The 16,115-nt window shown below is 40.2% G+C and overlaps 2 protein-coding genes across 4 annotated transcripts in view; both read left to right on the top strand.

Annotated features, from left to right (window-relative positions):
• The window catches only part of LOC139621832 (hormonally up-regulated neu tumor-associated kinase homolog), a 118,519-nt gene extending 108,294 nt beyond the window's left edge, over positions 1–10,225 (top strand). For all 3 annotated transcript variants that reach the window (XM_071478708.1, XM_071478709.1, XM_071478707.1), the window contains 9 exons: positions 94–263; positions 3,078–3,133; positions 3,290–3,428; positions 3,570–3,697; positions 6,035–6,170; positions 6,875–7,052; positions 7,224–7,307; positions 8,390–8,687; positions 8,777–10,225. In XM_071478708.1, the coding sequence (XP_071334809.1) occupies positions 94–263; positions 3,078–3,133; positions 3,290–3,428; positions 3,570–3,697; positions 6,035–6,170; positions 6,875–7,052; positions 7,224–7,307; positions 8,390–8,687; positions 8,777–9,552 (1,965 nt within the window). In that variant the 3' untranslated portion in view covers positions 9,553–10,225. The remainder of the gene's footprint in view (positions 1–93; positions 264–3,077; positions 3,134–3,289; positions 3,429–3,569; positions 3,698–6,034; positions 6,171–6,874; positions 7,053–7,223; positions 7,308–8,389; positions 8,688–8,776) is intronic.
• The window catches only part of ccnk (cyclin K), a 263,741-nt gene that overhangs the window by 51,820 nt on the left and 195,806 nt on the right, over positions 1–16,115 (top strand). The window lies entirely within an intron of this gene.

Here is a 16,115-nt window from a genome sequence, read left to right as displayed (position 1 = left end):
ACAGATTTTAGACTGGAAATTTGGGCTATCATATTTGCTGCTGTTGAATAAGCTTGTCTCATTAGTATGCACATGAATAACTGTTTGTGTCAGACTCTGGAGACAGAGAACAGCTACTACATGGCCATGGAGCTCTGTGCTGGAGGAGACCTGATGGACAGGATCTGTGAGAGGAAGAGGCTGGAGGAGAGGGAGGTGCGGCGCTACACCCGACAGATCCTGTCTGCAGTGGAGCACCTGCACAAACATGGCATCGTACACAGGTGAGACTGCACACACACATACACACACACACACACACACACACACACACACACACACACACACACACAGACTTTGACAGATTCCAACTGCTGCTTTAATTTATCTAGTCTTTGTCATCATCTTAGTCTTGTCTTAGTCATTTTTTCATTGTCCTCAACCCTTTTGCTCTTTTGCTGAGACTTGATAAGGAATGAAGAGTATCTCCAAAATGATTTGTAAATAATTGATAAAGATATATATAGCATTTTATTCAATCAAATAAAGTACCAACTCTTCAAAGTCCTCCATCAAATATAATATTTTACAAAACAACTATTCCTTGTTCAATTTATTGGCATTCTTTAGTATTTTTGACTTGTGGTTGGACTACTAATTATGATTATTTGATCAACTGAGAAAAAAACAATCAACTGATGATGAAAATTATACATTGGAAGCAAAAGTCTACAGTAAGTTCAGATTTATCTCCTCCAGTAAGCACTGATATGGTGATTTGCAGGTGTAAAGGTATCCTAAAGTTAAACCTGCACTAAAATTGGTTGTAAAGTGAAAAAGTCCACACAAAAATATGTTTTATTTATTGTTACTTAAGTTGGATGTTTGAGTGTCACTGTGCAGAATGATGTATATGCAGAGTTTGACACTAAAAAGTTATTTTCAACTTCATCTATCTTCATCTATCGTGGTCCAATATGCAATTTACATGAGAGGGAAAGCTGAAACCTCAAGCTCACACACATACTACTGTTGGACTTTTCACTTACGTACTGGAGGAGACATCGTACGTCTTAAATGTTCAAAATGAAATATATTTACATATTTCTCTGGATATTTTTCTGTATAATTTAATGAGGGAGAGTGAGGGTGAGAGTTCCACAGAATTAATTGGATTTATTTGAGGAAAACCCATATTGGACTCCAAGTATCATTTTTTTCACAAACTGATATAATAGCTGTGTCCAACTTTCAGATGCTGCATCCTTTGGAGGTTTGGTCTACAAAGTTGTGGCCTCTGAAGACCGAAATAAGGTCTACAGAGAATTTCCTATTCATTCTTGGCCGCTGTTTTATTTGCAGAGTCTGCCATATTCTCTTACCGGCACGCGATGAATCTCGGGATAGGTTGGGCTGTGAATGACCCACCTGTTGGATCCTTAATTTCTTGGGAAACGAAGGACAGTTTTCTTGGAAGCTTTTGAAGGAGCCTTTGAAATGGGTGTGACGCAATTGGTCTTCAAATGCAGCCTTCAAAGGATGCAGTCCCTTAATTGAGACACAACTATAGTCACAGAAACCCATTAAAAAATGGTAACCTAGGTTACCATGTAGTATTTTAACCTTGACGTCTGGACATCTTTGTATATTACAAAAACTATGCTTAGTGGACCAGCCAGTAGTGGTGAGGCCTTCAAATACTCACAAACAGTAGCTATTTGTTGTACAGTGGATGTTATGGTTAGACTTGTAGATTCAAACACATATAAACACACTTGTTAGCACATAGCACACAGAGTAGTTTGCAGGGCATTAACAGTTTTCAGAGGAGGAACCACTGCAAGAAAGGCACAGTGCAGTGTGGGAGTCGAGAGTGTTATTTTAGTGGCATTTTAGTATGTGTGGGCGTTAGAGACCCAATACTCTCTCGCTCTCTCTCTCACACACACACACACACACACACACACACACACACACACACACACACATATGCTGCAACCACACACAACATACACAGCTCTGGGCTTTGGTTTAAGACCTTGGCTCCTCTGAAGGTGGGAATGTGATTACCAGGCAATGACCTCATCATCCTGCGCCGGCGCCATGATTCACACATCATCACAACATCATGGACTTCCTCTCTAATGAAGTCCCTCAACGATGTAGCGCTCAACCCTTCAATAGCACCTCTCTCAGTGTCTCACACACACACACCCACGTCCTCACACACTTACATACACTCACTGGCGCTCACACACACACACACGCACACACACACACACACACACACACTCCACCACAGTCCCACACCAAGATGATTAAACTGGAAATAAATGGAAAATTTGCACTTAAACGCACCTCCTGCCACCCACATTCAGTAGGTTTACCGCATACATTTTCTCCTTTATGACAATGTCTGCTCTCGCTCCGTCTCGCTCTGGCTGTCTTTGAAATTTCCTCGGGTTGTGTGAGCGGTGTTCTCTGGATTTTTGGGACCTGGAGTGTCTGTTGGTTAGATGAAGGCAGATGAAAGGAACATGGCTGATTCCCAGGCTGTAGTTTATAGGGGATCTTGCTCTCCTAACCACAGATTTTCATTTAGCTTGGTAGTTTTAGAGCAGGCAGCGTGGCTGGTGGTGAGGCAGGGGTACTTTCAGGGGAATGAGGCAACTTTTCCAGGTGAATGCAGATATATTTTCTGGTAGAGGATTGCAAATAAGTTAAGGGGAGCGGTTTGAGTTCACTTGAAAATCTCGATGGGTGGAGGGTTTTAGGAGTCCAAAGCAAACCAATTCCCAAAATTACTACTACTAAATGTACCCCCAAATATTTTTCAGCAGTATTTTTAAAGCCAAATTTAGCTTGGGTTTTCCTTTGCTTTTGTGGGTCTAGTCTCATCTGGGTTGTTCATAAATACACAGAAATGCTTAGTAAGGCCAACCACGCATTGCAGAAGTGTCAATTACTCAAAAACACTCATGGGAAAGAATAATTTAAGGAATTCCTGAAGGATTAAGAACAAAGCTCATGAAAATACTCCAATGAACCACACTCGTCATTTTTAACCCAACAGCTGTCTCTCTTCTTTTCCTCTGTAGAGATTTGAAGATTGAAAACTTCCTGCTGGATGAACATAACAACATAAAGATTGTAGGTATGTTGACATATCTGCTTTGTCCAGTGACATTTGACTGACTTTGTATTGATGCAAAATGTTGCACAGATCAGGATATTGCAGAAGTGTAGCCATCCAGTGCATCTGTAAATGTGCAGCAAGAACCCTTTGGGAAAATGATGATGTTTCACACAGACTTTGGCCTGAGTAACACTCTGAAAGCAGAATCGTTGTCTCTGGAGCTTCTCAACACCCAGTGTGGAAGTCCTGCCTACGCGGCCCCTGAGCTGCTCGCTCACAGGAAGTATGGACCCAAAGTGGACGTCTGGTCTGTGTAAGTGATAAAGTCTCATTGCGTCTGTTGAGGCCTGTTCTATCCTAACTTATTGTGGATATATTTTTTCTGTGGTGCTGCGTATGGGTAATGTAAATGCGTTTGTGTTTGTACACATTCTCCTTGTATGTGTGTGTGCAGAGGTGTGAGCATGTTTGCCATGCTGACAGGGACTCTGCCCTTTACTGTTGAGCCTTTCAACATCAAACAGCTGCACCAGAAGATGGTCAATGGAGAGATCAGCAGCATCCCCAGTGATGTCAGCAAAGGTAATGCCACCTTTCTCCTCCCTTGCTGACACAAAGATTGTGTCATCTTTTTATAAATGTCCAGTAGCCTCCATAGAGCTGGAGTTGAGAGTGTTTGCTATGAGTCTTGATGGGGTTTCACAAGTATTTGCAAGAGGTGACATGGAGAGAACAAAAGTACTTTGAAATAATCAGAAAAGTAAAGACTGCTTTATGGGTTGAAGTAGCTAAAAATGTATATAAAGACACAAGCTCTTACTATGGAAATGTAATGAACACCATGCTGACAGGTCCTGCAAAAAATAAATAAATAAATGCACCAAGACAGATCTCACACTTTATATTAATAATTTCAATGACCGATTATATGCTTGGCCAAAAAAATTAAGTCTCAGGTCAGCACATGGGCACTCTGAGCTGCGTACAGGGAAAATCTAAATTGGATGTGATATCCTGAATAATCCTAACGGAGCTTTTGTGCATTTTTATAAATAACTAACTGAAGACATAACCTATGATTCAGTCATCTTTTTACAGACCACAGAGCTCTCATGATGCAGAGGACAAAAACTTGTTTCACTTATTTCTTCCTTGTTCTGCACCATGTCCACATTGGCGTTAGTGTCTCTGTTTCTCTCTGTTTTATTTTGGTCTCTCTCTCACACATAGTCACTCCATTACACTCTGTCATGGCGCCATGTGACCACAAACAAACATGGCTCCTGTTACTGTGGGGAAAACCAGCACGGCTCTGAACCTGTGACAAGATCAGATTAGTGGCTGTATCACTGCCACTGATCGGCATCTGAGGCATCTACATTAACTTTTAGTCTTTGTCCTGCACCTGGATGGAGTTGTTTTCACTTAACTTACCCAAACAAACTACCATTGCCACATTTTAACAAACTGTGTATTCTGTTTTCTGTATCACAGCAGTTTCAGTTTATTTCCATTGTTCATGCATTTGCTGTTCAACAGTGTTTCCTTTATTGTTATCACTGTGCAAACCGACTGTCTATTTTTTTCCATTGGGTTATCAATTACAGCCCTAAAATAGTGCTTTGATTCTATCAGTTACAAACAAATGAAGTTGACCCTGCTGAGACAAGCTGCTTTTGGCCTCGCCACTGAAAGCAAGGATAGCAGCCAATTAAATGGAGCAGTCTTGGCTTAGGTCTGTGAATGTTGCAGCCATTCTTTCTAAAGCTATCTGCTCCCCCAGACTGTGGAGTTTATCAGGAATCCCCATCTGGAGTCAAACTATCAACCCTGATTGGGTGTCGTGTCGTGGGCTGACAGGCTGAATTGGTTCTCCTGAAGGGAAATGCTGCCTCTCTCCGTCTCTGATACAGTTTCACTGAAGTCACAGTGAGTGACAGCAGTCTGGCAGCCTCGAGTAGCTGTGTAACATTGGTTCTTTTAGTTTGGACCAATTGCCCAGGCAAGAATAGTTCAAACTAAGGTGTGCATGAAAAAATCATACATACATTGAGGCGACTGTGGGTCCCGGTGGGAGAACTGTTGTTCAATTATTTGCTTGGTTGGTGGTCTGAACCCGACTGACTGCATACCAAAGTGCCCTTACCTACACAAGACACTGACCCACAGTTGCTCCCATGAGCAGGCTGGAGTCTTGCACGGCCATCTGTGTGAGTGTAGCTGAATATGAAGCGTTTTTAAGTACAGTTCATTTACCGCAACCCCTTCCAAGCAAATTTGAGTAACCAACAAGATGGTTGTTGACTACCAGTTGCTTGCCTTTAGAATACCAACTGTGACTGTGCGGTCCTGACTAATGTTCATGGAGGCAACCAAAGATGAATACTAGCATTTAACTTGTGGGTGGTGGTGAGGGTGGAGTACAATCTCCACCAACTTTAAGAAAAATATGTGGCTCTTTAGCTGCCAAATGCTCCACTGTGTTCACCAGCTAATCACTAACTTTGTCCATCCACTGATTGGTGCTGGGCAGTTTAGCCAACAGCGGCTTTTTAGAGCTTTTCTGTCTGAAAACAGCTCCCTGCTGTTAACAAAACAGTACAGTGAGGCTGAGCCAAAACAGTGGAGTTACAGGATGGGAAACCAAAACAATGAGCTGAAAGACACCAAAACACAGAGTTGAGGGGAACTGCAGAGTCAGATAATTCTAGGTGGCTTTTCACATCAAACATAGTCATTTGATTATATGTTATTATAAAAATGTTGTTTATAGCTGCTCAGTTTTTATTTGTTTATTTTTAATGTAGCTTTAAAGGTGGTCCACATCATTCACATCATGATAATTAGGAAAACAAATGTTACATCACTCCATCCTGTGCTGCCCTGTAAATACTCCATCCGTCTGTATTCCTGTTGCAGGCGCGGTGTCGTTTGTGTTGTCTCTCCTGGAGCCAGATCCAGCCAAGAGACCCAGCGTCAGAGCTGCGATGGAGGAAAGATGGATCAACGAGGGATATGCCAAGAAACCACTACACACACTCACTCATAAAAACAGGTAGAGATCTACTGTGTGACTAAACTTTAACATTGCATCTACAAACACACCCAAAGATGACAGAAATATTTCTTTGTTGTATGCAAATGTAATAAACTGACACTTTTATTAATATATTTTGCAGAATTAACAGATTTTAAATACTGTAAAAAAGTTCTATCATATATTTTCTAAATATTTCTTAAAATAAGAAAAACAGGTGATGTGTGTATGGCATATACTAGATAGAAGATATATAAATCCATTCTATATATTTACATTTACTTTTTAATAGATGACACTGTATCTGTAACATAAGTATATATTACACCATGAAACACAAAGACTTCTTAGGGAAAGTTCTGCAGCAAACATTACAGTGTGGGCAAAAGAACCAAGAGGGAAATCACAGCGAGTTTTCTAACAAAATGAAAATTTTTGTGGTCAGTAGAGTAACAGCTTTGTATATTATAGCATGACTAAAAGGCTTTTATCACTTTATGCAATGTGGAAATGCAATCATGTATGGCTCCTCCTGGCAATAATGTGTTTTTTGAAATCCACATGAATGAAACAAGAACTGTTCCAGGCCTGGACGGCTCACAACTGAAACCCTTCAGTTTCTAGTCCCTTCCTGAACGACCCATTAGATTTCGCTCTGCTTCACTTTTCACACTTTATCTCTGTTATGGGTTTTTTTCCCCCTTTCTGTTATTATTTCCCAGATTGTGTCCAGAGGATCTCAACTCGTCTGTGTTGGCATACATGACAGAGACACTGGGCTACGCCCTTTCTGAAATCATTCACACACTCACCATCAACCGACCCTCCGCCATCATGGCCTCCTATCACCTGCTGCTCAACAAGCTCAACAGGAGCCAGAAAGGAGCCAAGGCCAGCAAGGTTTTCACACACACACACACACACACACACACACACACACACACACACAGGCGTGCACATACTGAAATAAACACAACTTTTCTTGCCTGTAATACAAGGTGGGTCAGTGTAATGGTACCTGGTTGAAAACCTGTATGGTTTGCACTGAAGTTTGAATGATTGATTTGGCAGAAGCTGGAAACCAATGACTGGAGTCTTCCCAGTAAGAATACATGGAGAGAGAGGAATAACACTGAATCCAAGACTCAGCAACAGGTAATGCTGACATTGGCAATAACATAAAGATGTATAAGGTAATCACTGAAAAAGGTTAAAGTAATATTCTTTTATTAAAGTATAAGGTAGACATTATTCTGTAGTTTTTCACCGTCATCATATTGCATGAAAAGACCAAAACAATCAAAGTGTGTCTGTCTCACAGCATGGGTCAAAAATATATAGTTTTATTTAAAAAAAAAAAAAAAAAAAAGTTAAATACTTTCATGAAACAGCTGAGAACTGTAGTTTTTTTTATTAGCATGCTAGTGATGTGTGTCTGTGGATCTCAGTCCATCACTCTGGTCCACACTGATGTATCTCAGCACCCACTGGATGGATTGGCATGACATTTTGTACAGGCGTTTATGGCATCCAGAGGATGATCCTGACCTTTCATTTGGTGCCACCACCAGATCAAATTTTCAAGTCATCCAGTACTTTGGTTTATGACCAAACACCTGCAAAACTAATGATATTCCCATCAGCCTCAGCTGTACTTTGTGTTTAGTGGCAAATGTTGGCATGCTAACATGATAAACTACAACAGTCACCACAGTAAACATTATACTTGCTTAACATCACCATGTTTGCATTGTCATTGTGAGTGTGTTAGCATTTAGCACATTTAGCAAAGTACCACTGTGTACACTGTACAGCATACAGCATGCAGTTTTCAGTCAAGGATGGAGGTCTATGGCACAGGGGAATAAACAGCTAATGTTTTTTAGCTGTATCAATTGATTGTTCATTATGGTCTTTCCGTGGGATTTGTGGACAATAAGATATGGAACATTGCCTCTTTTATCCTTTAAATGTACATGCTTTATTAAATATTTTCACTTTCTGTGACATACAAGTCACTAATTTTTCTGTCAGAGGCAGCACAAGTGTTTTATGGTTAAAGTATAGATAGAGGAGTAGAAGCGAGGACAGTCCATAGTCTGTGATGTGTGCACAAGTGGAGGACGTGTTGTGGCTGTAGGCAATTTACTATCTCAAGTTTTAGTAGATGACAAAACAGTCTTTCTAACAAATTTGTGTTAGCAGAAAACAATGGAATCACTGCTTCTTTTTTTTAGAATGAACCAACCAATGAAAAAAGCTCGAAGCAGGCCAGCAGGCCTCTGAGGGCCCAGCAGACAACTGAATGTCAGAGCAACAGGAGGAAGACTGAGGACCTTCACAGAAAGGACAACAGAGAGGATGATGAGAACCGTCCCCCTTCTCCCTCCCTTCCCCAACTCCCTCACTCTAACTCCCCATCAGTACCCCCTCGCCTTCCCTCCCCTTCTCCTGCCCCTCTGTCTGTAGAGGATGGGGCTACTGATGAGGAGATTGCCATCACCTTAGACACCAGAGAGACGCTGTTTCCTGAAGGTAAGGATTTTCTGAAAAAAAAACAAAGCTGCATACATCCACATCACAGTGTGTGTGATGTACTATATCTGTGTACTTCTATGTTCCAGTGTCTGTGTTTAGAGACAGAGAACTCGTGCATCTTTCTCCTCCTAAAAGCTCTGCATCTCAACTCTGTGACTCCGCGCCTTGCCAAGTCCCCCTACCCGTTGAGCCAATCAGAGACAGCAGCACAGTGAGACCAATTCGACACACACACCTGCTTAGGACAACTCAGTCAGACGGAGCGGCAGACCCCGGGTCAGATTGTTTCCATGAAAGCCACCACCAGGATGACCACTCTCATCACCTGAGCATCAATGAGCGTCTGGAGAAGCTGCAGACGTTTTACTCCTCAGAGAAAAATGGCATTTCTCCCAGGATGCTCCTGGAGGCCGACACACACACCACACACTCCTCAGACAGAGTCCACCTGGGTGCCATGGAAACAACCCAGACATCACCCTCTGCCCCCCTGCCACGCTTGCGCAATGTGGGGCTAAAAGACGGACGAGGCAGGAAGATGACGTGGGTGGGGTTGACCCGACCTGGGCCCCCAGGACTTCTGGTCAATGGGTCTAAACCTCCCGCCTTCCCCTCACAGAGACAACACACCTTGGTCATCAAGAGCCTCAGGCAGGAGAGGGGGAAGAGGAGAGATCTGTCGGCAGCAGGAGGAGGAGAGAGAGGGATGGCAGGAGGAGGGATGAGTGGAGCAAAGAGGAACTCAGTTCAGCTGCGGTCATCTCTCCAGCGTCGAGTGGCAGACCTGAATCTGCCGCTGCTACCTGCAGCCCTGCAGGGCAAAACTGACAAGAAGAGCCAGCTACACGGCATGGACTACTGACACCAGCATAGGAGGACATGATAGAGCAGCAGTGATATGACAAGGGGAGGAGTTGGTGGTGGTGACACAAGTGACAACCAATTCAGAAATGCAGACTTAGAGAAATAGTGACAGCAGAAAGGTTGCAGACAGAACATGCTACTCATAAATGGTTATGCACATTTACAGTAGTTAGAGCTACAAAACCCTTGGATATTAGGACTGTGCATAGACATTTTGAGAAATGTGCAAACAGCTACAAAAGATACTTAAGCTATTATTCTCTCCTATTACTGTTCCATTCATGCATTGCTCACCCACAAGACACCAACCCAGACACCATACACTGTGTATCATTAATATCCTGCAGTGCCAAAATTTGAAACTCTGTCTAAGCTCATCAATTCATATATGGCCTTCAAGATTTTTACTGTTGACCATTTCCTTTCTGAATTTCAAAATGTTTATTATGAAGGACCAGGGATGTGACAGAAAAAGTAATGAAGCATTTCCTCAATTTCATATTTTAATAGGCATTAAAAATAGGAATTGTAAAATGAATAATTAAATATAAATGAACTGAATAATCCATCAATAAATACTTAAGATTTAAAAATTGATTTACAAAAACAGCATGAAACTCTCATTAAATAAACCATTAATAATAGAATTTGTAAAACTATTTGAAAACACAGTTTAACATGGTGCTGCTTTTAAAACCAAGTGAAGCAATCCCAATTGACCATGGGATGTAACAAATTTTGAGATGATTTATTGATGGATTAATTGTTAATTTATAAATTCTTGAAATTAAGGGAATGCTTCATTATTTATCCTGTGACATCCCTGGTCCTCCATAGTTTATTTCCACCCGTCACAATGTGAAGTGCAAAATGCACATTGACTCATGGCTGTTTGTATTTACTGTTCTTATGTTTTTGTACTAAAATTGAAAGTCAAAGTAAAAACAAGTCTCAATTCTACCTTAACTTCTTATGGTCTTTGTGGCAATTTGTTTATAAAGTAAAAGCTCAATTAAGAATGTGTTTTTATATGTGGTTACTTGAGTGGACTCTCAAAATGCTCAGCTGTGATTTACAGCCATATGGATTTTCTGCCCCGGAGAAGCGACCAAATGGTTGCTAGCGGTAAAGGCTCTGGCCTCTCCTGTAAAGTTATGTCACTTTGTCCATGTTTTACTACAATATAAGGTTTTCTTTCACACATTAGTACATCACAGAATCAAGTGAATCATTTCATTTAATTATTTTTTATAGTGACAATGCACATACATCAATTGTAAATTGCCCTACTAATTTTCTACTTTAGACTGTTGGTTAACTTAGAGGGACACAGTACGTCAGGATTACTGTGCCTTTACTTGTTTACTTGTTTTTACTGTATGTGCTCTCACATACTATTGAACAACTCAGCAGGAGACGCAAACAGTGCCGTGCAGCCTGTCTGGAGCACCAGGACATTTCCTGGTGGCCAGATCATGTTTGATTCCTTTTCAGTATTCAAAAATTGAAGAGTCGTAACCAGAATGTAGTCACATGAGTTTTGTTTATCCTCATTCGGAGCGAGAGAGACAGCTGGAGCTGGAAGACGACTGCCCTTCACCTAATGTTCTGTTAACTTATTGACATAATATAATATGACATATGACAGTCTACATTAGACTTATGCAACACAAGAACTCTCCACTTTCTGCTTTAATGACATACAATTGCTAAAATTGTTAAAATAATATTTATTTTTGTATTTTGTAATCTCTGTAACTTTTCTCCCAGATGAACTTAGTGGCCACATTTATAACTAGTCCTGTAGCCTGTTACATCAGAAAATAGGGTTAGCCTACGAACATAGCGGTCTGGTGGTTTGCATGTTTGGGGCAGCCTGGGCTGCAGTCAAACTCCCAGCATGAATTATTATTTCACTTCGCCTCTGGACGCAACTTCACCCAAAAAGCAATAAAAAAAAATCACGAATGAGAAAATGATAAACTGTTGAACAGCTGAATTTAAACAGAAATGATTCATTGTGAAAGTAAGATCATTAAATACTGCTAACCAGCTGTCAGCTGTTTCTCTGTAACTTGAAGCTATGGTCTTTGAGTGAGAGTTATTAGAAACTAAGGACATATTCATTAATTAGAAATTGGTGTATGATTTGTTCTTTGCTAGTTTGGTAACTACTCAGGATTTTGTCAGTGCTACCACAGCAATTTGTTTGGTTACAGTAGAATGGGTAAAAAAGTGGATAAAAAAAATAATAAATGATTTGTCATACAACTGCAAAGCTAATTCACACCAAAAACTCAAGCTTCAACAATCTTGCTCCTAAATCTCTGTCAGGTGCCTTCTCCCTCATGCTCCCTCTGTCTCTGCAGTCTTCTTCGCTCATGCCACCATCTCTGGTTCATTAATATTCAGATGTGCTGCAAAGATGTGGAAGAATCTGGTTGCTGCTTAGTAGCGCTCTTCGTGGCTGCTAAATAATTCAGGGCCTGTTAACTGATACTCTGTTTGCATTTGTGTGTGTGTGTGTGTGTGTGTGTGTGTGTATTGGTGACTTGCATGTTCTGTGTGTGCCCACTGAAGACAGATTGAACCCACTGAGGTGGATACATCCCCCACTCCAGTTACCTTTCTGGCTACTTAACAGTGATATGTACCAGTAAGCTCTGATATTGTATCAGACAAACACACACATTCACAGTGCACAATGGTAATACACTAAACAACAGCAGCACAGTCAACTTTCCAAGTTAAGTAAGCCTAAAAAACTACGAGGGTGTGTGACATCATCATTTATGGCATCCTACTAATGAACAGAGAAATCTCTGGCTGTGTGGTCTATGAAATGCTTATCAGCTCAATTATCCATATGAAATGAAAACCAGAAAACTGTAAAAACTTAATTCAATTTTCGAAAACAGTATTTTTTGTCAAGATTTTTGAGTCATTATTCAAATTTTCAGTTTTTTGAATATTGGATAGAAAAATGCAAATTAGTGGCTGTGTCTGCCTAAGACTGTAGTTTCAGCTAAGAAAAATCAAAAATTATAAAGTTTTTATTTCTGTTTTTGTCTTGGGTTGCCTGAAAAAGCCGGGGTCTGATTGGCTACATTCCACAAATACAAATGAGAAAAAAACAGCTCCAAAATCTTAGTTAATAGTTAATTTTCCAACTCTATATGTTCCATTTTTATATGGAAAATTGAACTGTGTTACAATCTGATCGACTTCAACCTTGGCAGATGTTTTGCTGACCTGACCTGAGAAACTACAGCGTTGACTGTGTAGTTTTTTGGATAAGTAGGTGTTGAGACCTTGACCCTCCATTTATTTTACACCAATTGCTGTTACCATGGTAACTATGTCACAAAGACCTCTGATGTCACAGGCACTGAGGCGGACTCCTCTGATGTCAAGAGTCCAGTACACAGTGAAATTACTCTGTTTTGCTGCATTCTGAGGGAAAAAAACACAATTGTAAACACAATGGGTATCAACAGTGAGGGACAAACCTCAAGAGAAAACATGTTACTGAAGGAAATTGAGAGGCTGAAAATCCTTCTGGAAAAAACTATGTGCACTTCCCTCTCCCATCTAGCGACCATGTGCGTGACCTCTGAAGAAAATACTTACTGGTCAGACAATAGGACCAGCATCTAGGGCAGTACAGAGATGCACTGTGTAGTGCTCCACACGGTCACACCTTCTGACTGACACAGTCATTGTGATTGTGTGTCTGCGTGGGTTTACTCTGGGTGCTCCGGTTTCCTCCCACAGTGAACAAAAACCTTCAATTCAAGATAAATTAAAGACGAGAAATTTCCTGTAGCTGTGAATGTATTTTTCCTGCAGTGAAAAATAAATAGAACAAAAAAGTTATCCCACTGACACAATGTTCTGTTAGCATTTTAAGAAATAATAAAGATCTAACTATCCATCTAGAAATTAATGCTGGTAACCAGCTTGGCCGGTTTCAGCTACGTTTCTGACATCTGGTACCAGCTGCTATTCTTACCAGCTACCAACTAGTTTCCTACCACTCTATTCATTTATTTATTTACATTGGATTTATAATGATCTATTAAAAAAATTGTAGATTTAATTTAAAAAGACAGTGATAAAATAGATAGAAATATAATTACAAAAATGTACAATAAATAATAATCAAAATATATATTATAATAATAAATGGAAAAGTCATTGAGATAGAGAAGCAGTACTGAGGTTCAGTGGACTGAGGAAGTTCAGATAATAGGAGATAAATGATGGCTAATGAAGATTGTGATTATATTCATTGTTCATGTTGTGGTGGGTATTGATGGGGTTGTTACTACAATGCTAATTAAACTGTTATTGGATACGTAGATTAAAATGACCAGCGAAATCGACTCAAACAACATTAAGAGTAGCAGATTAGTATGAAGTAGTCAGTTTAATATTCTACAGAAGGGAGGAAAATAAAATTTCACAGGAAAAGAGGTCATACATGAAAATGGTTGAGGTCATATATATGGATTTCTCAAACATACCACAAGATGTTAGTAGAGTGTTGACATACCATGTCTCATTCACTGGTCCTATAAGTGCCGTGCATGTGTGTAAGTGTTATTCTTTCACAATAAAATCAAGCCCAGTTAGGAAACAAGGACACAATAGCTGTTCAGGCTCCTACACTTTTTGCTGTGAGTCTTTAGGCTGTTTTCCCTCATGTTGGCAGAAACTCAGGGGCACTAACTGGGTTCGCTGGGCAGAAATGTTCGTTCTAAATCTGGTCCAAAACTTGAATAATTAACTGCTGAATTAAATTGGTGAGATGGTTTTTGCTGGTATTAACACCTTGTCAACTGATGTACAGTACGAATGGAAGACATTTTAAGACACTGTAGTATAGGCTTTTAATCAGTACCTGGAGATCCGCAGTGTTCTCTTCTCTCCAGGTTGAGCTGGGTGGATATGTTCCAACTCACTACACTACTACAGGTGCTATGATAACATTAAAATTCACATAGCCATATCAGTTACTTATACGGTTGCATTTTGAATGTATTAATTGGACAACACCACCATGAGTGGCAACACAAGGCTGAAAATTTGTTTTGAAGGGTGCACAAAGACACGCTTTTGTTTTGGTTTCCGCCATTATAGAAACCAAGTGGCTGAAAGGAGGGCTCTAAGTGAAACTAATATAAACGTGTTATGCATCCTTCAAAACAAGTTTTCTGCTTATTATCATGTTGCCTTCCAATGAACAAAATAAGAAAGCTTGTTTTGGATGACAGATATGTTTGTTAGTCACTAGCCTCCTCCCATTCAGAAGTGAGGTGATAGGACTGAATCTGAATGGAGCATGTACGTAAGAAGTGGACAAACTAGGTACGGAAAACAGATTAATAATGCATGTTGCATGTAAGGATGTATCCAGGGCTACTGGGACATTGTGTTTATGTGCATACTACAGTGAACATTGTTCCATCTGAATCAAATGGTGACTTAAAATGCATTTCCATGTGATCGCAACTCATCATCAGTGACATACTCGTTGTTGTGCTGTTTGTGGAAAGTGGAAATCAACTCCAAGGTGAAGTTCGAGTACTTGGGATTATAATCTCATCCTCGGTTGAGCATCAGTCCTACAGTAGTGTACAGCAGTGCATGGAAGCTGCTCTTTTACAAAGAGGCAGAGGTATACCACCCTGGCAGGGTTAGAGCAGCTTGCTTTTTTTCTCAATAATAATAATACATAAAACAAAATATCCAACTTCACAGAGCTTGAATTCCATATTATCATTATAGGTTCTGCTGTCTACACAACAAAAACAATTTGATAATTCTTAAATGGAAATAATTGTGCTCACTTTTTGATTTAGCATTGTTCCATATTATATGCTCAATGCTTGGGAGTCATTCTGTAAACTGATTCTATACTATTTTAATATTTACTTATAACAATTTCAGGCGCCTGTCTGGAGCCTAATGAAGACGCCTCTAGTCCCGACAGATAAAGTTAAGAGTAAAACAGGACTTCACAGTACTAAAGTTCACTGATGAGCTCCCGTTTGTAATCCAACCAACAATTGGTGAAGTTGTGGCTCTTTTTTGTTGTTTTTGTGGCACATACATTGTTTTCTATGCAAACTGATGGACTGAGGGAGTGTCTTCATCCATATGTGGCTAATTGTGGGAGTGGAAATGAGGCTCGTGCATGTGCGTACAATTTCTCAATGAGTGAGATTTATAAAACAGAATCATGTGTACATACGCCTGTATAATTCTGATGAAAAGAATGTGTATGCATATTTCTGGTTTTGAGCAAACACATAGTTTCAGTAATGAATCTACACAGTGTTATGCATCTGGCCCCAGGTCCTTCTAATGCACAGACCTAATGATTTAATGTCCAAATTGTGTGGACAGCTCAAGATTTAAGACTTGAAAGCAAAAACAGGTACAGTGTTGAATTTATTGATGACTATCCAAGGATGGAGCTTTATTATGTTTTATTTTACTTGTGGCTCTCTTGATGGTGGAAACAGAAGCTCAGAGCTGTTCCCTCAGGACCTCAGG

The sequence above is a fragment of the Trachinotus anak genome, unplaced genomic scaffold (genome assembly GCF_046630095.1).
Source record: "Trachinotus anak isolate AG129_WGS33_773 ecotype Australia unplaced genomic scaffold, CSIRO_AGI_Tana_v1 ptg000005l, whole genome shotgun sequence".
Lineage (NCBI taxonomy): Eukaryota > Metazoa > Chordata > Actinopteri > Carangiformes > Carangidae > Trachinotus > Trachinotus anak.
The sequence above is the reverse complement of the archived record's forward strand: the minus strand, read 5'-3'. Positions and strand labels throughout refer to the sequence as shown.